The 25,788-nt window shown below is 43.5% G+C and overlaps 1 protein-coding gene across 1 annotated transcript in view; it reads right to left on the bottom strand.

The window, feature by feature from the left end:
* LOC122945833 (unconventional myosin-X-like) overlaps positions 1–25,788 on the bottom strand; it is a 98,755-nt gene that overhangs the window by 45,845 nt on the left and 27,122 nt on the right. Inside the window, exons 3-15 of the mRNA XM_044305060.1 lie at positions 16,348–16,506; positions 14,341–14,528; positions 13,889–14,011; positions 11,750–11,874; positions 9,724–9,737; positions 9,524–9,608; positions 8,843–8,946; positions 7,224–7,353; positions 5,681–5,799; positions 5,080–5,226; positions 3,165–3,265; positions 605–671; positions 423–515 (exon numbers count right to left, since the gene is read on the bottom strand). Of these exons, the coding sequence (XP_044160995.1) occupies positions 423–515; positions 605–671; positions 3,165–3,265; positions 5,080–5,226; positions 5,681–5,799; positions 7,224–7,353; positions 8,843–8,946; positions 9,524–9,608; positions 9,724–9,737; positions 11,750–11,874; positions 13,889–14,011; positions 14,341–14,528; positions 16,348–16,506 (1,455 nt within the window). The remainder of the gene's footprint in view (positions 1–422; positions 516–604; positions 672–3,164; positions 3,266–5,079; positions 5,227–5,680; positions 5,800–7,223; positions 7,354–8,842; positions 8,947–9,523; positions 9,609–9,723; positions 9,738–11,749; positions 11,875–13,888; positions 14,012–14,340; positions 14,529–16,347; positions 16,507–25,788) is intronic.

Genomic DNA, 25,788 nt, shown 5'->3' on the forward strand with positions numbered 1-25,788 from the left:
AATATTGACTCAGTCCAGTGGTGCCTCTGCTCTGGTCCCCACCAGTCTCTGTTTACTTCCAGGCAGCTGATCATATGCCATCTAAGCCAATCACTGTCCTCAGTGGTCTTGTGATGCACACTGCTGAGGCCTGTGATTGGCTGCAGCAGTCATGTGGCTAAACAGGCTAGTCTTTGCTGTAGACAAGTGAACAATGACCACTGGGGAGCACCAGAGAGTGGCACTGGATGATCTGGACTGGTGGGAGATTAAACAGGTGATGAATAGGTATTTTGTTTATTTACGCCACCCCCTAACTTTGGGTCATTTTTTTATCTTAGAAAACCCCTTTAAGGAATGAATTGGTGCAGAATTTTGAAAGTAGATAAACCGTAACAATAATACCAAAGTTACAGGAAGCTGGCAGTGTAAAGAGCACTCACAGCATGCTGGTTATGGAGCTTCTCGAGCAGGGTGAAGTCTGTGCCTTTCGGAAAACGACTCTCCTCATTGATCAAAGCCAACAAACCGAGTTTCTATAGATATGATGGGAGAGAGAAGAAGAAGTGTGAATCATGGAGGGTAGGACGAGCGAGGACATCACTAAACTCAGTACAGATCTTACCTTTTCCACTAGATCCAGACATTCTGCATTGTCCATCCAGTCAATCGCTTCCCAGTGTATCCCTTCCCTGCAACACAAATAGGTGTATTATGAATGAACATAGGTTCCACAACTTTATAATAGAAACATACAATGTGTCGGCAGATCAGAACCATTTGGCCCATCTTGTCTGCCCTTGCTAATGTAGTCTGTGCATTAATTCCTCCCCATTTTTATGATTTATGCTTGCTGTCAGTGAATAGAAACATTCACATAAACATCCTGAAGCTGAAAACTCATCCTGAGATACTTTAACATAGCTGGGGGTTTGTTACAATGTATCTGTCTACTCTAAGCAGAGCTCTGTGAGCTAAAAATAACAGCGGCACTAACCTCCCTCCTGTTCTGACTCCAGGCTAAGCGCTCTGTTACAAGCCCTTCTGCAAGGTCTGTATATAAATCTTCTGCAAATAAGGTTTCCATCCACTGACAGCAAGGCACAATTTTGAAAAAGGTGAGGGATTAGAATGCAACATAAATCAGAAATTGCAGACTGTGTCATTATACAATTATTTAAGGGGTTGTCCAAGATTTTGATATTAATGGTCTATCCTCAGGGTAGTTCATCAATATCAGAATGGTGGGGGTCCGACTCCCGGCAATCCCCACCTATCAGCTGTTTGAATAGGCTGCGGCACTCCGGAGTCGAACCCCAGCCGATGAGATATTAATACCCTATCCTGAGGATAGACCATCAATATCAAAATCTCATACAACATCTTTAACCCCTTCGCTACCAGCCCCGTACATGTACGGCGCTGGAGTGATGGACAAACACGGCACCCGCTCGCACGAGTAGTGGGAGTCATGGCTGACGGGTCTCCGCTGTTTCAAACATCAGAGACCCACGGCTAATTACCACGACCATCAATAATGCCGATCGCTGTAATTAAAGTCTATAGATGTCGTGATCAAGTGAAATCACGAGACATCTAAAGGGTGAAAAACCCGGGCTTCTTACCGGCATCCTCTGCGGCCAGTGAGGATGCCGGTAATTGATTTTAAAATGATGAGCCTTGCTGAAGAGGTGGCAGGCCAACATAAGAAATGAGCAATTAGGATATAAAAAATCCATGATTGTTCAGAATAAAAAAAATAATTGGATTTTGTACGCTCAAATATGAACTTTAAAATCATAACAAAAAAAAGTTAAACGGTTAAATATATAAAAAAAATTAAAAAGTTTCAAATCACCCCCTTTCTGTATAACGAAAAAATACATAAATAACAAAAAATATAAACTTCATGGGTATCACCACGACCAAAAATGCCCATACTATTAAAATATTTTTTCAATACGGCGAAAGGCGTAATGGAAAAAAGGGTCAAAATGGCCAATTTGCCATTTTTTTTTCTTCTCTAACCCAATTTTTTTTTAAATAAAATGTGATCAAACAGTCACACACATTCCAAAATGGTATCAATAAAAACTACAGATTGTCCCGCAAAAAATAATCCCCATACAGCTATGTGAACGGTAAAAAAAAACAAAAGTTATGGATCATGGAAAAAAAAATTATGCAAAAATGAAAAAACCTCTGGTATCCTAAGTGTTAAAGCTTCTTTACATAAAACTTAAAAATGAGAGCACATGTTTAAGTTTCTCAAAGAGTCCCTTTACTTTCACACAAGAGGTGTAAACACCAAATTTCTAAATCACTTCATTTAAAAAATATCTTCCTACATCGACCTGAAAAAAGTTGTAAAGTCATGGTCGCTACAGATCACTTCCACCTAATTTGCAGTCCACTGCCTGTTGTCAGGCAAGATCCGTCCCTTGTGAAAGAGACGCAGAAAACGGGGGCCCGTAAGAGCTAGCTGAGATCCTGAGGCTGATGGAAGCGCCTGTGTGTCTGTAAAACACCGAAAACCAACATAGGCTACTTTCACACTGGCGTTTCTGGGTCCGCTTGTGAGATCTGATTCAGGGCTCTCACACGCGGCCCAAAACGGATCAGTTCAGCCCCAATGCATAAGGATCCGTTCAGAATGCATCAATTTGGCTGCGTTTGGTGTCAGTCACGTTTTTTAGACAGTCACCAAAATGCAGCTTGCAGCGTTTGGTGTCCGCCTTATGATGCGGAGCCTAAGGGATCCATCTAGACTTACAATGTGACACAATATGGTGCAATTGAAAACGAATCAGTCCCCCATTGACTTTCCATGTAAGTCAAGACGGATCCATTTTGACTTAGACTTTTTTTTATTAATAATGTAAACGGATCCGCACAAAACGCGAGTGTGAAAGTAGCCATAGTGGGAAGTAAGGGAAAGAACGTCACTACACATACTATTAGCAGATGCCCACTGCTTGTGGGAGAAATGCATCTATCTGTGCAGCTGAATAGGGGAATAATTAGTCTGAAAAAGACATTAGGGAAGCCCCAAAAAAACGGATTCCTTCACAGCTATGATTGTACAAAGAAGCACAGCCATTATGGAAACTTTTTTGAAAACTCAGGTACGCTTCAAGACAAGAAGGAACAAATTGGATACAGATTAGAGTGTTCTGCTCCATTACCTGTTATATTCCAGCTGTTCCAGGGAAAATATGTGTTTGTTGAAATATTCCTGCAGCTTCTCGTTGGCATAATTAATATTAAACTGCTCAAACCGGTTCACCTGGGCAAAAGAATAACATGGAGTCAAAAGTGTGTGCCAGTCTAAATTTTCTTGTAGTATATATTGAGGGTAGCGCCTCTTTCACACGACTGTATGGCTTTTTCCGTGTTTTGCGGCCGTTTTTCACGGATCCGTTGTTCCGTATGGCATATACAGTATACAGTAATTACATAGAAAAAATTGGGCTGGGCATAACATTTTCAATAGATGGTTCTGCAAAAACTGAACGGATTTCCGTATGAGTTCCGTTTTTTTTTTGCGGAACCATTGAAATGAATGGTTCTGTATACGAAAAATATATGTCATGTGCAAGAGGCCTAACAGTCCATTCACACGTCCGTAAGTGTTTTGCGGATCCACAAAACACAGACACCGGCAATGTGCGTTCCACATTTTGCGGACTGCACATCGCCGTCACTTAATAGAAAATGCCTAATCTTGTCTGCAATTGCCGACAAGAATGGGACATGTTCTATTTTTTTCGGGAATGGAATTGCGGACCCGGAAGTGCGGATCCGCAATTCTGTATCCGGGCAGCACATCGTGAGGCCCCATAAAAATGAACGGGTCCGCAAATCCGTTCTGCAAAATGCGGAACAGAATTGCGGACGTGTGAATGGAGCTTTAGACTGAGCAACGCCCATCTGCCTGGGGCTTCTGAGCAGAGTATAAATGTAGCTGGTTCCTACACTGCCCCGAATATTGAAGGCTTAGTCAAGTCCAGGAGAGGCAGTTCTGTTAGTGTTAGGGACCCATCTGCCGAAGCCACCTCGACACCTGGTAGATGGGCCCGACACCCGTTTGATCAAAAATGTGCGCAAAGAGCTTCTATTTTTCCATTTATAGTACTGTAGGTATAATACCACTTTAATTTAGAATGATCCCCATTTCTCAGCTCTATTGTTTGTATGTGAAATGTTGTGCAGCCATTTTTTTTTATCAATCATCAATGGAGTCAAAAGTGGCACAAAATGATCAGTGCCTTGTCTGACCCTTCCTGGTGTGAACGTGACTGCACACGGACGGTCTCCCTCCATTAAAGGGATTATATAAGATTAGAAAAACATGGCTGCTTCCGTCTAGAAACAGCGCTACTCTTGTCCATGGGTTGTGTCTGGCATTGCAGCTACAGCCTGTTCATGTGACTGGGGCTGAGCTGCAATACCACAAACTGCCTATAGAGAAAAGTGGCGCTGTTTGTGGAATCTCACATAGATTAGTACAGGGGTAGGCTCCTACTACAACTCCCAGCATGCACACTTGCTATACCCTTCTCAGAACTCCCACAGAAGTGGATAAATCCTGCTGGAAGTTGTAGTTTCACAACAGTTTGAGTACCGAAGCTGCATACAGAAGAATCCAAGGCTGATCTGCAGGATCACTTTGGGTGTGACTGGAGTAGAAAACATATTGCTTCAAATCAGTGGAAGATAAGTAAGGGTTCACGCACACAACTGTATGTATTTTGGGGTCCGCAAAACACAGATCCACATCCGTGTGACATCCATTTTTTTTGCAGATCCATTGTAACGATGCCCGTCCTTGTCCACAAAACAGACAATAGGACATGTTATATTTTTTTGCGGAACAGATTTTTGGACATTAGGTCATTTTAATTTTTTTTGCGGCCCCATTTGAAATTAATGGTTCCGCATAAAAAAAAAAAACGGAACAGACACAAAAAAATATGTTCGTGTGCATGAACCGTAAAAGAAATTATTTACAAAGTTACTCAATACATTACGTAGATTTTAAATCAAAAATTTGAAAAAGACGGGAGTTCTTCTAGAAGGCTGACTCAATCTGGAAATTACCTGGAAGTCTTCAAATCCAAAAATATCCAGAATCCCGATAGATTTGAAGTTTTCCTTTCCCTTAATACGAGCGTTAATTTTCCCCAGCAGCCAGGAGAAACACTGAGCGTAGAGCGCCATCGCCAAAGAGTCTCGGGAGTCTTTAGCCTGCAGGAGAAAGATGGGAGGATTTGCATGGGGTGTACATTAAGGGGGAATTACCCTTAAAGGGGTATTCTAGTTGTTACAAGTTATCCCCTATAACTAGGGGTTGGTGGAGGTCCCGTACCCCCTTATGTCTCCTATGTGGCATAAAAGCCAATTGGCCCACTTAGACACTGGGGCCCCATATGACTCGTTGCTACAAATGCCACAGAAACCACCGTTGGGGACCCTCACCAACAACGTATGAGTGGATCCATAGAGATATGAGACCATGTGGCCTTGCCAGTGTTGGTGCAGGATCACTGAGCTTGAGGAACCAATGGCGGGGGACAGAAGAAGAAACTGGACCACGGGGGCACTCAGTCTATTGCCGACCTCTGTGTGAGAGGGGTACAAACTATCTGACCCCGACTTGGCAGGTCTTGTAAATCCCTGTTTGTTGCCGTACTCATCTCACCTGCTCGACTGTCAGAGGGGAACTGATCTCTTCCCCCCTTAAAATCATGGATCTCTGGGTGAGGACCTCTGAAAGCTGGAAGGAATCCAATCCCAGAAGATCAGCGACATCGCTCAAAACTGTGGAAGAAAGCAAAGGGAAAGGTTACCGACTTACTTAAAGGGTTCCTAAGCTATTGTTGGCAGTTATCAGCCACTTTCATAGCTCTTTAAACAGAATCTGTATACAGCGTACAATGTATAGACGCAATCAACAGGAATCTACTTATTCACATCACCAAATACATCAAGATCCATATAGATCTGCCACCATTCACACCAGCGAGAACGTAGACGTCGATAAGGATAATGACATAGATCGGCACAAGGTCTTCATGACTACATTGGAAGTGAACGTGTTGTTACAATCTCTCAGTAGTGCAGCCCAGGCTTCTGCAGTGTCCTGGTTTGGGGTGGCCCAAATGCTATGCTGTGTCCTCAGGACACCGTCCAGGTGTCACCACGTGTTGCTGCTCTCTGGAAGGGATGGTAAGGTATGGTGCACCCAATGGGAAATAAGTCCAGAGAGTCTGCAGTAAACCAGTGTACTTTATTACTGGAGAAATTCAGGTGCAAAACAATACAGGTAATGCACCGAGCTGGCTTCTCCAGTCTCCTCCCAGGGAGAAGGAGGTTCTGTTCTCAGGAAAGGCCTGAGCTAGCTGTCCCACATTCTCAGAAGGCTAGTATCATGGCCAAAGGCTGGTGGCCCAGGGTCTACAGCTCAGTCATCCGGCTGGATCCCTGGTCAAAAGTCTCGGGGCTGTGGCTCAGTATACCAATCTCAGTGTCTTCTTCTGGTCACTCATGCAGTCTGGCAGAGTCTCTCCTATTAAACACTGGTCCCTATCTGCAGGCAACTAGGGGCTCTGACTGCTCTCAGTTGCTAATTAGAACCTTCTAGTGGGAGGGGTGGTGTGGAGAAGCACAGCCTAAACAGAAACAATGTTACAAATTGTCTGTCAGAGTGTCAATACAAGTCTATGGGAATGACTAAGCAGTTTTTCCAGACATAAACAAGTCTCCAGACATAAACAACAGAGCTAGAACAGACAGTCAGAAGGTTGGGATGTCTGTTTTTTTCCCTGCAAAAATTTGCATAGGTAGAAAGTCAAAGTCTTTTAGTATTAGCTGCCTGTGCATTAACCCCTTCCACAGCGCAGTGCAGCTATAGTGTAATAACAGTGCAAATGAACAGGATATATTCCAATAAACATAAAATGCAGTTTAACAACATAAAACGGTATAAGTGTAAACAACAGCATAAATCACAGTGCAAGTCAACCCTTCAAAGCGCAACAAAGTAGGGAGTTGGCGGCCCTGCACACTAGCAACAGGAGCAAACGTCCATAAAACGTCCACAGCGCAAAATACCCCGTCCACAGCCCAAAACACCCCAGCTTCAGGGCACCGCACTTCATGCCTCCAAGTTTAAGCAATCATATCTCGGCAAGATATTAGAAAATGGAAACAGTTCACACACTGCACGTTGCAATGCTCGTCACCTGCTTTGCTTGTGATCTGAGCGCCCCCTGCTGTCATGAACTCCAGATTCCCCAGTTGCAGCGTGCCAGAAAGCAGCTTCCACACCTCCCGAATTTCTTCATCGCTGAAATCCATCACTTGCAGCGCCGTCTGCGACCAGAAATAGTCATTTATTACAGGAGAGATGCACAGAACAGACAGATATTAACTTAAAGTGACAGAGGTTAGACACATGACGCTCATACGTGCTGCTGCAATGTCGGTCCTGTTAACTAGATGGCAGAGTTTGATCAATGAAAGGGATTATCCCATGACTAATGTAAAAAATCAAAATCAGACCTCATATAGTACATGGCAACCTCTTTCTAACAAAGCTAGAACCAGCCCTGTACCTCACATGGATCCAGAGATCTCCCCAGTCATTGCTCTGCTAGATTTATATCAAGCTGAAAGGGGATTGTCTTTTCTGCTACAGCTCAGGGGGCGTGTCCATGCTCTCCCTATCACAGCTTAGTGGGCGTGTCCATGCTCTCCCTATCACAGCTCAGGGGGCGTGTCCATGCTCTCCCTATCACAGCTTAGGGGGCGTGTTCATGCTCTCCCTATCACAGCTCAGGGGGCGTGTCCATTCTCCCCCTATCACAGCTCAGGGGGCGTGCCCATGCTCTCCCCATCACGGCTCAGGGGGCAGTTGAAGGATGAAACGGAGCATGTGCGGCCATCTCAGTGAGCAGGACAAAGAAATAAGACAAAGGTGGCGCTATACAGATACATTTTATTGAATAACTCATTGGCTATGTAAACTTTTTAATTACATCCAAATACAAAAAAGGCTTCAGATGCAAGTGCTGGTTTGAAAACTGTAGAATATTTTTCGTGGGACAACCTCTTTAAAAGAGACAGGTCACCAATTTATAATACACTGTACACAGTGTATTGGGGGGAACTTCACGTCTACTTCGCCTGCAATACAACAGACCTTGAAACCGCAAGAGGCGGCAGAGAGTGAGGTGTGGCTGTGAAACCTGAGAGCTGTGATACAGCAGAATTTTGAATGCATCTTTGGATGTGAATGGAGTAGAGAGAAGATGTAACGGGTGATGTATGCTTACATGCAGATGCAAGAGAGAGTGAGAGAGAAACGCTCTACTAGTACGGTAAATGGCCGTGAAGAAAAAAGGGTCCATTCACACGTCCGCAAAATGGGGCTGCATCCGTTCATTTTCAATGGGGCAGGAATGTGCTGTCCGCATCCACATTTGCGGATCCGCACTTCCGGATCCGCAAAAAAATAGAACATGTCCTACTCTTGTCCGCAATTGCGGACAAGAAAAGGCATTTTCTATGAGAGTGCCAGCGATCTGCAGTCCGCAAAATGCGGAACGCACATTGCCGGTGTCCATGTTTTGCGGATCCGCAAAACACATACGGACGTGTGAAATGGACTTAAAGGGGTTGGAAAACATGGCTACTTATTGGTTGTGGGCGATATTGAAGCTAAGTCCCATTCACTTCAGTGGAGCCGAGCTACCAGGCACAACCCACGGACCGATGTGGTGCCAGCCATGTTTTTCTAATCCTTGACAACCCCTTTAAGAAGCCGATTGCTTATATTTCGGGTTTAGGTTACTGGACTCACCAAAACTTTATTATACAGGTCTCTATCATTGAGGCCTTCGGCCGTCACACACCCGGAGGAGTTGAGATACTGATAGGAGTGAGGATCCGAGAGGGAGAGCCCTTCTGTGAACACAGGATGGTAAGGAGCCAATCATAAAGGGTAACTCCGCTGACAATCACAATAGAATTTTCTGCCCCCCCCCCCCTTTTCTATATGTATAAGGAAACATTTTAAAACGCTCTCATACATTTTGTGTTTAAATTCCTCTTCATTGTCAAGATCTCTGCTTTCTGTCAGTAATCGTGATACTTTCAACCAGCAGTTGAAAACCGGTAGAGAACTAATACTTCTCACAGCTGAGGGTTTGGTCAAATTGTATGCAGTCTTTGTGATCTAAGTTTGTCACAATGTATCAGTGCAGGTAAAAATGTATCAGGCTCTTTAGCTCTCGGAGGATTGTTCTGACTGGATACAAACCCTTAGCAGTGAGACGTATTAGGCCTGAGTTTTAGGCTTCTAGATGCTCTTGTTCACTGACAACAAGCCGAGGTCTTAAAAATTTATGATGAATTGAAACACAAAGTATCTTAGAGATTGAAAGAATCTCCATCAGTACAATAGTAAAGACACCATGGAGAAGAAGATGGCGGCAGGATTTGGTAATATAGTACATGGTAGTAAAGGACACTAGGACTCTACCTCTTTCTTCTTTACTGGCCCCAGCAAGCAGAGCATAGAATATGTGATAGTTCCTCTCTCCAGGACTCTGCCGTGTCACTCGGGTCTGTTGATGGAAATAAGGAATACAACTGGGAAGGTTAGAAGTGATCATGGTTAAACCTGCAAGAATTAGTCGCAGAGAGATAGGTGTCCTATAGGAGGTGGCGGGATGTTCTTACCTTCTCCAGGAGATCTGGCAAACCAGGGGTTAAGGCAAGTAACAGAAAACAATACTATTATTATATAAATATCCAATTATATTCATCATAGACTGTGCAATGCCAGAAGTGGACACTAGGGGGCAGTCACCCTCTTTGTTCTGTAGCACATCCCTAAGATCTTTAGGAAGGGTTGATGCAAACCTCGTGGACTGTGGGGCATCATAACGCTAGTGCTTCTTCGATTTACCAAAAAACGCAGCATTTTGATTGGATTTTACAGTAACTAAAAGTAAAACTTAATTGCAGAATCAGAATAAACCCCAACAGACACTCGACATCTGCCAATCACAAATGGAAAATGCCATGAAATTGATGTAAGTTTTTTCCTCTGGTAGCATTTCCTGGTGACATTTTTTTAGTTTTTATATTACTAGAGCATGCTGCATTCTGGAAAAAAAAAATTGGTTATGATTAGAGACAAGCGAATTTCATGTTATGAAATTCGTTTGCGCTTCGTTTGGTGGTAAAAGCAGAATTCCGTTATGGATTCTGTTACCACGGACCATAACGCAATTCTATGACGGAATGCATAACGGAATGTCTTTAGAAGTATTCCGTTAATCAATCCGTCATAATAGAAGTCTATGGGCTGCAAAACGGATCCGTCCCATTTTCATTATGCCGGGGAGGGCTCGGGATCAGGAGAGGGCTCGGGATCAGGAGAGGGCTCGGGATCAGGAGAGGGCTCGGGATCAGGAGAGGGCTCGGGATCAGGAGAGGGCTCGGGATCAGGAGAGGGCTCGGGATCAGGAGAGGGCTCGGGATCAGGAGAGGGCTCGGGATCAGGAGAGGGCTCGGGATCAGGAGAGGGCTCGGGATCAGGAGAGGGCTCGGGATCAGGAGAGGGCTCGGGATCAGGAGAGGGCTCGGGATCAGGAGAGGGCTCGGGATCAGGAGAGGGCTCGGGATCAGGAGAGGGCTCGGGATCAGGAGAGGGCTCGGGATCAGGAGAGGGCTCGGGATCAGGAGAGGGCTCGGGATCAGGAGAGGACTCCCCTGTACAACAGAAAAGGGACGGATCCGTTTTGCAGCCCATAGACTTCTATTATGACGGAATGAATAACGGAATGTCCCTAAAGGCATTCCGTTATGCATTCCGTCATAGAATTGCGTTATGGTCCGTGGTAACAGAATCCATAACGGAATTCTGCTTTTACCACCAAACGAAGCGCAAATGAATTTCATAACCTGAAATTCGCTCGTCTCTAATCATAACCTATTTTTTTCTTCCAGAATGCGGCATGCTCTAGTAATATAAAAACTAAACAAATGTCACCAGGAAATGCTACCAGAGGAAAAAACTTACATCAATTTCATGGCATTTTCCATTTGTGATTGGCATAACATGAAATTCGCTCATCCCTAGTTGTGATTGGACCCAAAAAAATAAAAAAGTGATTTTAAAAAATAAAATAAAAAAAGAGGGTAATTTATCAAACACTGCAGTTGTATCCCGGTGTTTCACATCCCCGGTGGAGGCGCTTAATTTATGTCACAGGACTCATCCATAAGCCTAGATTGAAATCTACTCAAACTGGTTTCAATTGTCATTGGCACAACGATGTGAAAATAAAATGTTTTACTCCAGTTTCTACCATAAGGGATCATAGCACTTGCATATTCTAGTAGTCTGTCCTGCTACATAAGGGGTGTAGGTATATTTCTTGCACTGTTGAGGTTAATATCAGCTTTTTGAGTATATTCTGACTATACTCATTGGATTGTGGTATTATTTTTAGCAGGACCGGGGTAATTCTGCGCTTCCGCATCTGCAGAGAACGCTCCTGTGTTCACCACGGGTGATGATCTGCTCGTCCTTTTGTCTGTGTTCATTTAGAAAGCGAGAATTGAATTTCTGCTTTCTCGGCAGGCGACACCAACTAAACTTAGTTCCTCTGTGGATGAAAGTTGGAGTCATTAGTTTTTCTGGCAGGCTACGGGGTCCATGGTGAACCTGTCCTTATACGCTTGATTAGAAGGATACAGTCCATCACGCGGCCCCCCTGGATGTGGCCCTGTTGGGAGAAGTGCAGCTGGATGAATTTTCCGAAGCGGCTCGAGTTGTTATTGTAAACCGTCTTGGCATTTCCGAAAGCTTCAAGGATCGGGCTGTGGAAGGAGATGAAATTCAGAGAGCAGAGTGAATGTATATACACAGCCGGGGTCAAATCAATTCTGTATACACACACACTTTACAGTGTGGGAGCTGTATAAACACAAGGAGCGTGAGCCGCACATACTACATGTTTGTAGACCTTCTGTCACCATGTCGTAACATGCAGAATATTGGGTATTTCCTAATACTGACCCATTGAGAGGGAAAATCCAAGAAAATCAAAAATATTAATCCCGCTATAATCCATTACACCATGGCTGCCATAGCACACCAGATTGAAAATACTTAGACATTTCTAAACCCCACCCCTGCTTTGTCCAGGAACACCCCAGAACAGCCAGACACACCCCTTTAACATCAGCATTTGCATAAACTACACCCTTTTTTTAGGTCCAGTTCACAGGCTAGTTCCATAAAAACTTGAAAAAAAGTACGGTAACCAAAAGGCTCCATCGCCTGTATACAACCAGGATGCAATGTATGTCCTCTCTCATGTTTATTTTATAGAACATTCTGAGAATACAGCAATTAGAAGGAATTTCTCGTTGTAAACTAGTCAATCAACGTATAATGAAAAGACCTTCAACTTTGTAATATATTTTGCGTTTTAGTTCACAAATCAGAATTATCGAGATCTCCGCTTGTGATTAGTGAGGCAGCTATCCTATAAGACAATGTTTGACCTTTTAAACAGGCCTTGAGACATGACTTGTATAATAATTTAAAGGCTATGGACACCTTTTGGGGCATTTTTTTAAAATTGTTATTATATTGAACTCATTTTGAGCTGAAAATAATTTTAAAAAAATTGGTCTTTATTAAAATTTGGCATCCTTTTTTCTGTACAGAGCCGAGATGCTCTAGACTAGGCATGCTCAACCTGCGGTCCTCCAGCTGTTGCAAAACTACAACTCCCAGCATGCCTGAACAGCCTACAGCTATCAGCCTACAGCAGGGCATTGTGGGAGTTGTAGTTTTACAACAGCTGGAGGGCCGCAGGTTGAGCATGCTTGCTCTAGAAGCACCCTTTGGATTTGGTCTTTTCCGTCAGGTTAGGAGCTGACGGACTCTTTATCTCTGCCCTCTGACCTTATAAACACTGATTATAGCTCATTTCTCATCTTACTGATAAGATTGTGGCCTTTGATAAGTGTTTATGACCTCTCAGTACCTTAGAGATAAGGTTTATTAGATGACGGCACAAAGTGAAAGTGAAAGTACCAGTCACACAGCCAGAAAAATAGTTAACCTTTGTGACAGAACGGCTCAATATTTTTAATAAAGGCCAGTTGAAAAAATTATTTTTAGCCAAAAAGGAGTAACATGCAATCATAAAAAAATTGCCTAAGAAGGTATACATAGCCTTTAAGCCAGCATTGTATCTACATACAGCCGTTTCTGGATGATTGGACCTCATCAGTGCAGAGCACTGGCTTAACTGGCTGAGAGGCCTTGGTCAGGATTCGGGACATACTTTTTCTCTTTATGGAGACTGCCTTATAGGCCAGGCAAAGCACTTCAGAAGTTCTTGGAGGAGGGGATGCAAGTGAGCTCTTAGAAAACTCTGCCTCTAATGCCACCAGATGTATGGTAGCTATCCTATAAGTCAATGTATGACCTTTTAGGGCTCTTTCATACGAGCGGATGCCTTCATAGGGGTTGTTTCATGAAAATAAGGCGCTAGCAGGGTCCAGCAAGCTGTTCCCCTGCCGGATCTGTACTAACGTTAGCCCACGTGTGAGGCAGGAAGTCCTCTTCGGCCCCATGCTGCAATTTTTGTCCAGCTGATTCTCGGTATGTTTGCAGTGCTGGGGCCGGAGCGGACTTCCACCGGCACACATGGGCTAGCGTTAGTACGGATCCGGCAGAGAAACAGTCTGCCGGACCCTGCTAGCGCAAGTGTGAAAGTAGCCTAACTTTGTTTGAAATAAATGTTGTCCCACAACTCTTGCTCATATAAGATCCAACGACCAGTGACCACTGCAGAAGGAACGTGGCATTTCTGACCTGCTCTCCATGATGGCCTCCTCCACATGTGTCTGATTGTCTCCTGCGCAGCTCTGACTCATGGATGATAGGAATTTAAGGAGCAGTTTTGTGCTCTCTGTTTTGCCAGCACCGCTCTCTCCACTAAAAGATATAAAAAACTGTTTATAAAGGTTCACATTTAAGAATCTTCTAGAAAAACACAATTCAATCTTGTACATAGGAGCAGTATTATAGTAGTTATATTCTTGTACACAGGAGCAGTATTATAGTAGTTATATTCTTGTACATAGGAGCAGTATTATAGTAGTTATATTCTTGTACACAGGAGCAGTATTATAGTAGTTATATTCTTGTACATAGGAGCAGTATTATAGTAGTTATATTCTTGTACATAGGAGCAGTATTATAGTAGTTAGAGCAGTCAGAAAATGCGGAATAGCCTCTGGAATAGCTATGACTTTGTCTCATACCTTATGAGGACGCACTGGCTGTCATGTCTCTTCCACAAGCAGCGGTAACACTCATTGGCTATAGCAAATATGTGGGGTGGAAGTTCCCCTAAATGATGGCGACTGTATAAATCCACTGCACTCTCATCGTACAACCCTGCAATTTGTTTGTAAGGATTCACTGAGGCCAGAATAGAACCGATATTGGTCTAGAAAGAAAAAAAAAAATGAAATATTGTGAATACAATCCATTATTTAAATTGTTGAACACAAAAAAGTAAAAACAAAAGAAAGTTAGACGCTTACAGTAATTTCACACGAACATTGTGACATGAACCTTATGGCTGATACACATGACCGCACTATAAACATGGACCATGTGTCGAGCGGGGCTCCCTGAGCTGAACCGACAATCATTCTAATATATAAGTCAGTCTCTATCTGATGGCGGGGCTATTGTACATGTTGATGTCAGTACACTGCAATAGCCTACAGCTATAAGCCTGCAGAAGGGCATGGGTGGAGTTGTAGTCTCCGCAGGTTGAGCATCCCTGCGTTAAGCAAATTAATTTTTTTTTCTTAATTTGCTTAGCATCTCCATATTGTGAGACTCAATTTTTTATTTTATTTCTTCTATTGAGCTGTGGGGGCTCCATTTTGGGGAACAACTGGCTTTGTGATAATTTATTTCAGCTTTTTTTTTCAAGGTGAGGTAAATAAAACACTGCAATCCCGGCATTGTTTTTTTTTTTTTTTTATATGGCGTTCACCTTGCAGTGCTTCCGTGATGTTTCTGTCTGTGCCTCCGCCCCACAAAAAAGTAGTGCATGCACTACTTTTTTGCAGTGCGGACCGTCGGATGTGGATCGCGGACCCCATTCTAGTGAATAGGTCCGCATGTGGCGGCCTTACAGTCAGTACCAGTGCATTGCGGTCCGCAGCACGGGCCCGGCCAGCACACCGTGTGCATGAGGCCTAACAGATATTTTTGGAGGCAGCAAAGCCAAATCTGTTCATTATTTTATATCATAAATGGGATAAAGTGAGAGGTTGATTTTTAAATATTTGTGTGTTTTTCTATTATTAATATTTTTTTCAAACTTTATTAAACTTTTGTCCTTTTAGTCCTGCTAGGGTTCTTGAGCATGTGATCATTTGATCAATGCATGGAAATCAAAACATCTACATTGCATTGTAATTTTACCATTATCTTATTACACCCCGCCTCTGTAATAGGGCGGACGTAATGGGAGTTCTAGGAGGCCCGTGTTTCCGGGGACCTTCGCTAGGCCTGCGGCTGCCATGAGCAACTGCTGGAGGAGGAAGGTGGTGATCGGAGACAGAAGAACCCCATCTTTCTAACCATCTAGACGCCGCAGTCACTGTGGCAGCTGAGGGGTTAAACAGCCAGGATCGGATTTATTTTACCAATGGAGTCTCGAAGTATATTTCAAAGTTGTAGAACTTTTCAATAGGCCTCATGCACAAGATCTTATCCGTTTTGCGGTCTGCAAAACACATATGTTGTCCATGTGACATCCGCATTGTCTGCGTTTTGTGGCCAAGAATTTTAGGACATGTTCCAACCGAATGTTTGCCAAACAGACACACTGATGCGGACAGCACACGGATGACATCTGATTGGACAAAGATACAAAATATGGTTGTGTGGATGAGGCCTTACACGGTGATGGAGCGGATAGTCCAAGTTCAGATCTGCGCCATTATTTCTAATGTTCTGCTTCAGTACTGGTACGGAAAAATGAAAATAATGGCTGCGCCAGATTTATCACCAGACCGAAACCAAGTGCGCCAAACAGACCCCATTGTTTATAATGGGGTCCAGCAGTTTACTGCCATTCCACTGGATAAAATGGTGCAGCATGCTGCTGTCTGGATTTTTTATGCTATTCCGTGGCCTAAAATCCACAGAGTATCCTGCGAGTGTGAACAGACTTTATATACTAAATAACATTTACTGAAGGACACTCTACGTTCTAACACACAGGTCGGCAGCTCGTGACTCACATAGATTTTGTCAACTGTGTAACGTTGATGAAGATTCAACATGATGGCTGCTTCATGCAGGTCAGACAGCAAGGACATGTCCTCCACGCCTTCCCTGTTACTCTGATGCATCGGCAGCACCAAATCCCTGGTGAGGGCACTCCGGGGGTACGTGAACTCCTGCAAAGACACAACGGAAAATAGTTTTCATGACCAATTTCATACGGATATGAAAAACCTAAATGTACAGAACCGAGAATTATACTTGTGTGCATACTAAGCAGTACTATAGTAGTTATATTCTTGTACATAGGAGGCAGTATTATAGTAGTTATATTCTTGTACATAGGAGCAGTATTATAGTAGATATATTCTTGTACATAGGAGCAGTATTATAGTAATTATATTCTTGTACATAGGAGCAGTATTATAGTAGTTATATTCTTGTACATAGGGGCAGTATTATAGTAGTTATATTCTTGTACATAGGGGCAGTATTATAGTAGTTATATTCTTGTACATAGGAGCAGTATTATAGTAGTTATATTCTTGTACATAGGAGCAGTATTATAGTAGTTATATTCTTGTACATAGGGGCAGTATTATAGTAGTTATATTCTTGTACATAGGAGCAGTATTATAGTAGTTATATTCTTGTACATAGGAGGCAGTATTATAGTAGTTATATTCTTGTACATAGGAGCAGTATTATAGTAGTTATATTCTTGTACATAGGGGCAGTATTATAGTAGTTATATTCTTGTACATAGTAGCAGTATTATAGTAGTTATATTCTTGTACATAGGAGCAGTATTATAGTAGTTATATTCTTGTACATAGGAGCAGTATTATAGTAGTTATATGCTTGTACATAGGAGGCGGTATTATAGTAGTTATATTCTTGTACATAGGAGCAGTATTATAGTAGTTATATTCTTGTACATAGGAGGCAGTATTATAGTAGTGGTATTCTTGTACATAGAAGGCAGTATTATAGTAGTTATAGTCTTGTACATAGGAGCAGTATTATTGTAGTTATATTCTTGTACATAGGAGCAGTATTATAGTAGTTATATTCTAGTACATAGGAGCAGTATTATAGTAGTTATACTCTTGTATATAGGAGCAGTATTATAGTAGTTATATTCCTGTACATAGGAGCAGTATTATAGTAGTTATATTCTTGTACATAGGAGCAGTATTATAGTAGTTATATTCTAGTACATAGGAGCAGTATTATAGTAGTTATATTCTTGTACATAGGAGCAGTATTATAGTAGTTATATTCTTGTACATAGGAGGCAGTATTATAGTAGTTATATTCTTGTACATAGGAGCAGTATAATAGTAGTTATATTCTTGTACGAAGGAGGCCGTATTATAGTAGTCATATTCTTGTACATAGAAGGCAGTATTATAGTAGTTATATTCTAGTACATAGGAGGCAGTATTATAGTAGTTATATTCCTGTACGAAAGAGGAAGCATTATAGCAGTTAGATCTTATACATAGGAGCAGTATTATAGTAGTTATATTCTTGTACATAGGAGCAGTATTATAGTAGTTATATTCTTGTACATAGGAGGCAGTATTATAGTAGTTATATTCTTGTACATAAGAGCAGTATTATAGTAGTTATCTGTACATAGGTGGCAGTATTATAGTAGCTATGTTCTTTTGTATAGGAGGCCGCATTATAATATGAAATCTGCATCTTTTTCTGTTTGCTGAACCATTAACGTTATAGGAGTATTATGAATAATTTCTCTTTAACCACTTATCTTGGTTATAATGAGAGCCATAAACCGTATACAGGAAACTATAAAAAAAGAAGAAGCATAATCTGCACCGTAAGCCGCCCGCACATTTCTATTTTCACAGCATGACTTTTTGCCACCTACTGGTCATTTAGAAAATTACATGTAATTGAAACATTGATCTGGATTCCCGGCAGGATCCTTTACTGGAATTCAGCTTTTACAGCTTTCAGTCAACAGCTATAAACTTGTAATGACTGACATCATCGCCGCCCTATAAAGCGCAGTCAGGATTGTGACAACTGGCTGTTCACACCACATCCTCCATTTAAAAGGCACCACCTGTATCTTGCTTTTTATGGTCAAGGCATGTGACGTTAGCGCACTCGCTTTATGTGTCAAGAGTTTACAGGAAATTGAGCTTTCAATATGTTCTGGGAATGGCTGCAACCCAATGAGCATCCTCAATCGTTTGGAAATACTTGAATTTCCTTTCAAATTGCAACATTCCCGGGAAAGTCCTTGAGACGTCTTATTCTTCTTCTTTTATGTTGTTAATATTATATTCAGCAGTGTCTGGGAAAGATGGGTGACCACCACTATTCCAAAAGGTCTCATCACCCAGCTTTCCATGACCCCAACATTCAGGAGACCAAGAAAGATGGATGACAACCAACATGGCCATCATTTCTAAAGGGCTTTTCACTGAGCTTTCCCAGCTCCACGTTTCTGTGTTACCCCTTAAAGGGACATTTATGGCATATTGATAGGACGTGCCAGGAATGTCCGATTGGCGCCAGACCCACCTCTATCTCAAGAATTCCCATAGCAGCAAATTGGCAAAGTGCGCTGGTGGTGTATCTCCTCTATTCACGCTGGGGCCCCATTGTGGAGATGGGAGCATGGACATTCAAAATGCCATAAATTATTTATTTTTTTTAAAAAGGGGTCTCATCACCCAGCTTTTCCGGACCCCGATTGGCACATTCCTGGAATTCTCCAAAAGCAAGTAGTGGCAGCTGCAATGATTTCCGTGAATGGGGGCCACACGGTGTTCACAGAAATAGGATTTTGAATAAGTTGACTGAAGTGATCTCTCCATCTAGATCAGGGACGCCCAACCTGCAGTCCTCCGGCTGTTGCAAAACTACAACTCCCAGCATGCCTGGACAGCCTATAGCTATTAGAGCATGCTGGGAGTTGTAGTTTTGCAACAGCTGGGAGGGCCGCAAGTTGAGCATCCTCAATCTAGACAATCTTCTGTCATAGCGATACACGTCACATGCACGGATACATTGTAACAAGCCTCCAGAAGGGACATATGTGCTAGACTGGATCCAACTCTCAGCCGTGAGATCCATTAGGTCTGTACAGGTTTCCATATTCTAGACGTTAAAGAGCACTTCCGTTCTGTGTCAGCGAGCAGAGATCTTAACGTGATGATGTAATGAAACACACAGCATATTAGAAAGTTGTATAGCATGAAAACCCCGTTAAGCATTACGGTATCTGCGCCGTGGGTGAGGAGCTTCAGTCCGCACGTCTGGCGCTCGCAGAAGGTTTATAGTGGCGACTAAGGGCGGCCATGAATTATTCCTCATCTGTAAATGTCATAAAACAGCTGGGCTCCCGCCATGTCCCTCAGAGCTGCAGGCGCTGCACAGTCTGAACTTTACAATATATTTAAAATATTTTTTTAGGGTGACATTATGCCGCCCCCCCCCCCCCCACGTCGGTCTAGTATTCGACTGTATTGGCTCCGATGAGTCGTAGTTTTTGCTTTGTGAGACTTCGGGTAATAACTTCAGAAATTAATTTGTACTGTAAAAAAAAAACATTTCCTGAACTCTGGTTCGGTTCCAAGTGGTACCTGTTCCATCCGAAGTCAATTCGCTCATCCCTAGCCATAACATCACATTACAATGGCACCTGTCAAGGGGTAGGCAGCAAGTGAACAGCTGATGTGGTGGAAGCAGGAAAAATGAGCAAGCGTAAGGATCTGACAGTCTCCAAAATAGCCGGTCTTCTGGGGTTGTTCCCAGTATGTAGTAGTTAGTAGCTACCAAAAAGGATAGGGTCCAAGGATGGACAACTGCTCAGTCATAGGGTCATGCACATGTCAAAATTTCACCTTTTCGCCCCTTATTAGGAAACACTCCAAAAGCAGGAAATGTCAGAAGTCACGCAGTTGTCACGATGATGCAAGATTATGGATGTTACACAACTCTGCCGTCATGTTACTCTTATTTTTAACACACAGGATCCACCTTCCATTGATTTCAATGGGAAATCTGCATCACACTTCATAAAACTGTGTCGGGGGGGACAACGTCTTGGCCCCGTTTCCACACAGAAGCCACTGTGGGTGCCTGCACATGGGTTAGCCCCGTTCAGTCTTCAGATCTGCAGCCTAAACTATAAATCCAGGACAGCATCCCCAAATTCTGCCGAGAATACAAATCACATTTTTCCGACATATTTTTTCTACCCGACTTTTTTTTTCCCCCCGCAGAAAAACCCTTATACATAAAGTAAGGATGTGTACATCACATCGAAAACTGTAGCTGGAGTATCCCCATCTCAGCATCTTCTTCTGGCCCCTATTTTGGCAGGGTCTTTCCTACTACAACAACTAGGGGCTCTGCCTGCGCTCCTTATGTACAGTCTCTAGCTGAACTAGAACATTCTAGTAGGAAGGATGGAGAAGCACAGCCTAAAAAGAAAACAATGTTGTAGTTTCAGTCTGTCAAAGACTTGCATACAGTTTAAATAAAAGTCTATGGGAATGACTAAGCAGTTTTACCAGATATAAAACAAGTCTTCAGACACCATCAGAGCTAAACCAGACAGAAGGTCAGGGTGTCTTCTTTTCGCTCCAAAGCTTTTCCATAGTCCCTTACTGTATAGTAACAGGACATTTTCTAACTTCTCAGTGCATAGGTAGAAAGTCCCAAAGTCTATTAAACCTTCCATAATGCAGTGCAAATACAGCAAAAAAAAAACTGGATATATTACAACAAATATAAAATGCAGTTCAACACTATACACTAGCATAAGTGTAAACAGCAGCATAAAACATAGTGCAGGTTAACCCTTCATAGTGCACTAAAGTAACTAGTTGATGGCTTTACGTAGTAGCAATAGAGGCAAACGTCTACAAACTTCCATAGTCCAATATACCCTTGCTCTAGGGAACTACAGAGGCGTCTCTACAGTCAATTCTGGAACACTGTCATTTTAGAAAACAGCCCTATAGTGAAATGCATAATATCCCTATAGCGAGATATCAAGCACTTTATTCCCAGACATGCAGCCCTATAGCGGTCCATAGCACCTTATAGACTGGGTCCGTTCTTATCAAAATTGTATCCAACTAATATAATGTCTGTATGGCAAGGGAAGAGTACTCCAGCTAGTGATCAGCAAATCCATTCATACAAATTGAATTTGTTCAAAAATCAATCTCCTTGAGCAGCGAGGGGCTCGCCCTGACACTCAAGAGACTCCCCCTCCCCTGATTGATAGGGCCAGACATCTCACCTGGCCCTGTCAATCTTGCGCCTGCGCCATTGCTCTAAGCCAGGCTTGCTCCACCTGCGGCCCTCCAGCTGTTGCAAAACTACAACTCCCATCATTCCCGGACAATCTACAGCTATCAGCCTACAGAAGGGCAGGATGGGAGTTGTAGTTTTTCAACAGCTGGAGGGCCACAGGTTGAGCATCCCTGGTCTAAGCAAACTACTCGGTGCAACAGCGCCGGCGTGAGATTGACAGTGTCGGGCACGATGTGTGGCCCTATCAACTAGGGAAGGGTCTCTAAGCAGCAGCTCCAGCCCCTCGCCACTAAAGTAGGCTGATATTTGAACAAATTTGATTTGTACGAATCGATTCGCTCATCACTGTTCACAGCTCGTTACAAGAAACAGCTCAGAACGAACCACGCACCATTGTCGTCATGACAGGACCAGGAGTAAACAATAAAAGGTCCCTAATCAATGACAGCAAGCAGAGATGTTAGAAAAGCATTTTAATAATTTAAGGGGGAACGGGTTCCACAGGAAGCAGGGCCGATGCTACCATAAGGCAGACCAAGCGGCTGCCTTAGGGCGCACCCTGGGGGAGGGCGGAAAAATGTGACATGGAGGGCTGATGTGACATGGAGGGGGAGAAATGTGACATGGAGGGGGAGAAATGTGACATGGAGGGGGAGAAATGTGACATGGAGGGGGAGAAATGTGACATGGAGGGGGAGAAATGTGACATGGAGGGGGAGAAATGTGACATGGAGGGGGAGAAATGTGACATGGAGGGGGAGAAATGTGACATGGAGGGGGAGAAATGTGGAGGGGGAGAAATGTGACATGGAGGGGGAGAAATGTGACATGGAGGGGGAGAAATGTGACATGGAGGGGGAGAAATGTGACATGGGGGGCATGATGGCTGACATGGGGGGCATGATGGCTGACATGGGGGGCATGATGGCTGACATGGGGGGCTGATGGCTGACATGGGGGGCTGATGGCTGACATGGGGGGCTGATGGCTGACATGGGGGGCTGATGGCTGACATGGGGGGCTGATGGCTGACATGGGGGGCTGATGGCTGACATGGGGGGCTGATGGCTGACATGGGGGGCTGATGGCTGACATGGGGGGCTGATCTGAGGTCTGATTAACATTGGGGGTCTGATTGCTGGTCTGACCTGAGGTGGGCGCCCCCCCTCGCAGGTGAGCTGCGAGGGGGGGGCGCCAAAATGTAGCTTCGCTTGTGTTGGCAAAAATCCTTGCACCCACCCTGACAGGAAGGATGCATGTCTTTGGGCAGCCATGACGGATTACACTTCTCAGATGACCTCATGAATAATAGATTATATGAAAGGCGACATGCCGATTAGCACCGGATCACGGAATGCCATGTGATATTACACAGACATACGTGTAGCCCCCATGTTTCACACGCCTGGATTTATTACTGCGGAGTCGTTTTTGTAGTGTTATGTTAGAAACTGAATTCTCGGTGTCAACCACAGATCGCGCTCTGCTTTTCCTCACACTCCCTTCATACCACAGGCCGCAAATACCTTCTGTCTTACACTGCGGCCTCACCTCCTCCAACCAATGCAGCGAAATTGAAAAATGAAGCAACTTTGCAAGAGGTCTTGATTACAAATGTCCTATCGTTTAGTGTATGCAGTGCCTATGCATCTCCATGGTAACAGACAACAATTACTGCGTAGTCTGACCATAATCGTGTCCATCTGCGCCTCACATCTACCCTACAATCTGCTTTTTGGAAAGTTGGGGCGATAACAGTCATCAAAACAGATCACACTCAGCTTTCCCGTACTCCTGAATGACCGCGTTTTATAGAACGGCATATAAATCCCCATTCACACGGTCTTATTTGTGGTCCATTTCAATAAAATATACAAATCCTATCTAAACTGTAAATACAGGAGTGTGAATGCATTCTTGTATTGAGATATAAAGAGACCCCTCCTTGTAATGGCCCCAGCTGTGTGTCAGTCTTCACTGTAGGTCCTGGCGTCACATTCACGTACCAGGATAATCTGGTTTATAGAGGTTTGCTAGTTTTATATAGACATCTTTAGTATTATTCCTTATTAAAGTGTTAGGGTGCTGTACATATGAAAAGAGATTCTGTAACACTTTCTAATAGAATTTATGATCACCATTTTCAAGATGTGTTTGCTGTCAGTGAATGAGAGCGCTCCTTGTTACATTCAGAGGCAGTAAACTGGTGCACAGCTCCTGCACAGTTGTAACCATTCCAGACAATACTCTGTGATATAAACAGACTGGACTGATACATTGTAGCAAACTAGAGAGATTAGCGCAGTTGTCAGCTCACAGAGCATTGTCTACACTGAACAGAATTGGGTCCACATAGCAGGACTGGCTGTGTATAGGGCTACTGCCTCTAAATGACAGCAAGCACATATATTGAAAGTGATGAGAAACTGATAAAAGTCTATTAGAAGGTTGAGGAATTTTTTCATTTCTTGCCCGATGAGACCTTCTAGAGAGAATCTGGTGCTGAAATTCCCGTTCAGATAAAAGGCGTAAAGATGTTGCAGGAGATTCTCACCGTCTTCACGTCTACAGCTCCCTGAAGACCCTGGGCGGACGCCCCCCCTGAATCAGCACAAGGCAAGAGTGATGAAAGTAGCCCGGTGTTACCCAATTATCACGCTCCCACGTACGAGCGCCCGCTCCGTTTCCCCTTTCAGTTCTTTAATTTGATCGCAATTGGTGCCAGAGTCTTCCCAGAAGAATGTCATCCACGGTTTATGTGCGGCCAAATAAAATAAATTAACCCTTTCAGGATCACGATAATATCTTATCACTAGAATTCTGTCAGCAAAAAAAAAAAACACAGCCCCCCAAACTAGAGTAAGAAGTCTATAGTGTAAATGATGAAGAGTCCAATGATGTAATTTTTACCTATAAAGCAGCAGTAAAATGCACCGAGAGGACCCCCGAGCTCAAGCAGGAGTCCTCCCAGTGCATTATACTGCTGGTTTGTGGGAGCACAGCACCAGAATGTGCGCAAGTATGAAGATAAAAGCGGCACACTCTGCGTCATTAACACTATACAACGCTTCATCTAGTTTTCTATTTAATTAAAGTATTATGTATATATATATATATATATATATATATATATATATATATATTTATATATTTATATATTATAGCGCCGCCTAATGTTTGTTATTTTTCGTATTTCTCTCTCCTCCTTCCAGAGGTGGACACACATGCTCAGGGCTGGCCTTAGGTGTTCAGGCGCCCTGTGCGAGCTAATCTTGTGGCTCGCCTCACACAATCTCGGGCCGGCCTGCTGTAAGAGACCGACTGCGAGCTGTGTCGGCCCCCGGGCGCCCCTGTTGCCATGGCGCCCTGTGCGGCCGCACAGCTCGCACACCCCAGAGACCGGCCCTGCACATGCTCAGTTCCATCCTTCAACTTCCTGCTGAGCTGTGATAGGGAGAGATCTGCAGCAGTAAGGACACGCCCCCTGACCTGCAGCAGAAAGTATACACCCTCTAAGAAAGGACATGCCCCAGAGAAATTGGAATAATGAATGGGGAAATCTCTGGATCCATACGAGGTACAGGGCTGGTTAGAGGTAGTCATGTACCATACAATATCTGATTATTTCATTTTTAGTGGGATAACCTCTTTTATAAATGAGACATTCCTTCTAAAATAGAGCCCCCAATATTAAGTATGGCTGCCGTGGTCAGACTAGTGTGGTCTTCCCAGTCTGAAATCATGTCTTTAATGCTCTCAGCTTCAGATCAGAAATTATAGGGTTGAAGCCTTCAGCTATGCAGACATCATGGCTGCCATCGCCGTATCTTCATGAACATTGGTCCAAGAGGCTGACGTTTCAACCCATATGGATGCTGGTCCAACCTGCATGATGGCAACCGCCAGTGCAACCTCAAGAATACTGGTCCAACCAGTGAAGCAGCTGCCACCAATACTGATCCAACCCATGTGATGGTTTACATCTCTTAGGTCAATCGCAGACATGTGCTGTCCGTGTTCTCCGTGTTCAGCACATGCTCTATTTTTCTCTGTAATGTGGACCAAACACTCCCGTTGAAGTCTAAGGGCTCTTTCATACGAGTGGATGCTGTGCGGGTAATCCGCTGCGTGAAATAGAGCCAAGCCCCGTC

This window comes from Bufo gargarizans, chromosome 8 (assembly GCF_014858855.1).
Source record: "Bufo gargarizans isolate SCDJY-AF-19 chromosome 8, ASM1485885v1, whole genome shotgun sequence".
NCBI classification, from domain to species: domain Eukaryota; kingdom Metazoa; phylum Chordata; class Amphibia; order Anura; family Bufonidae; genus Bufo; species Bufo gargarizans.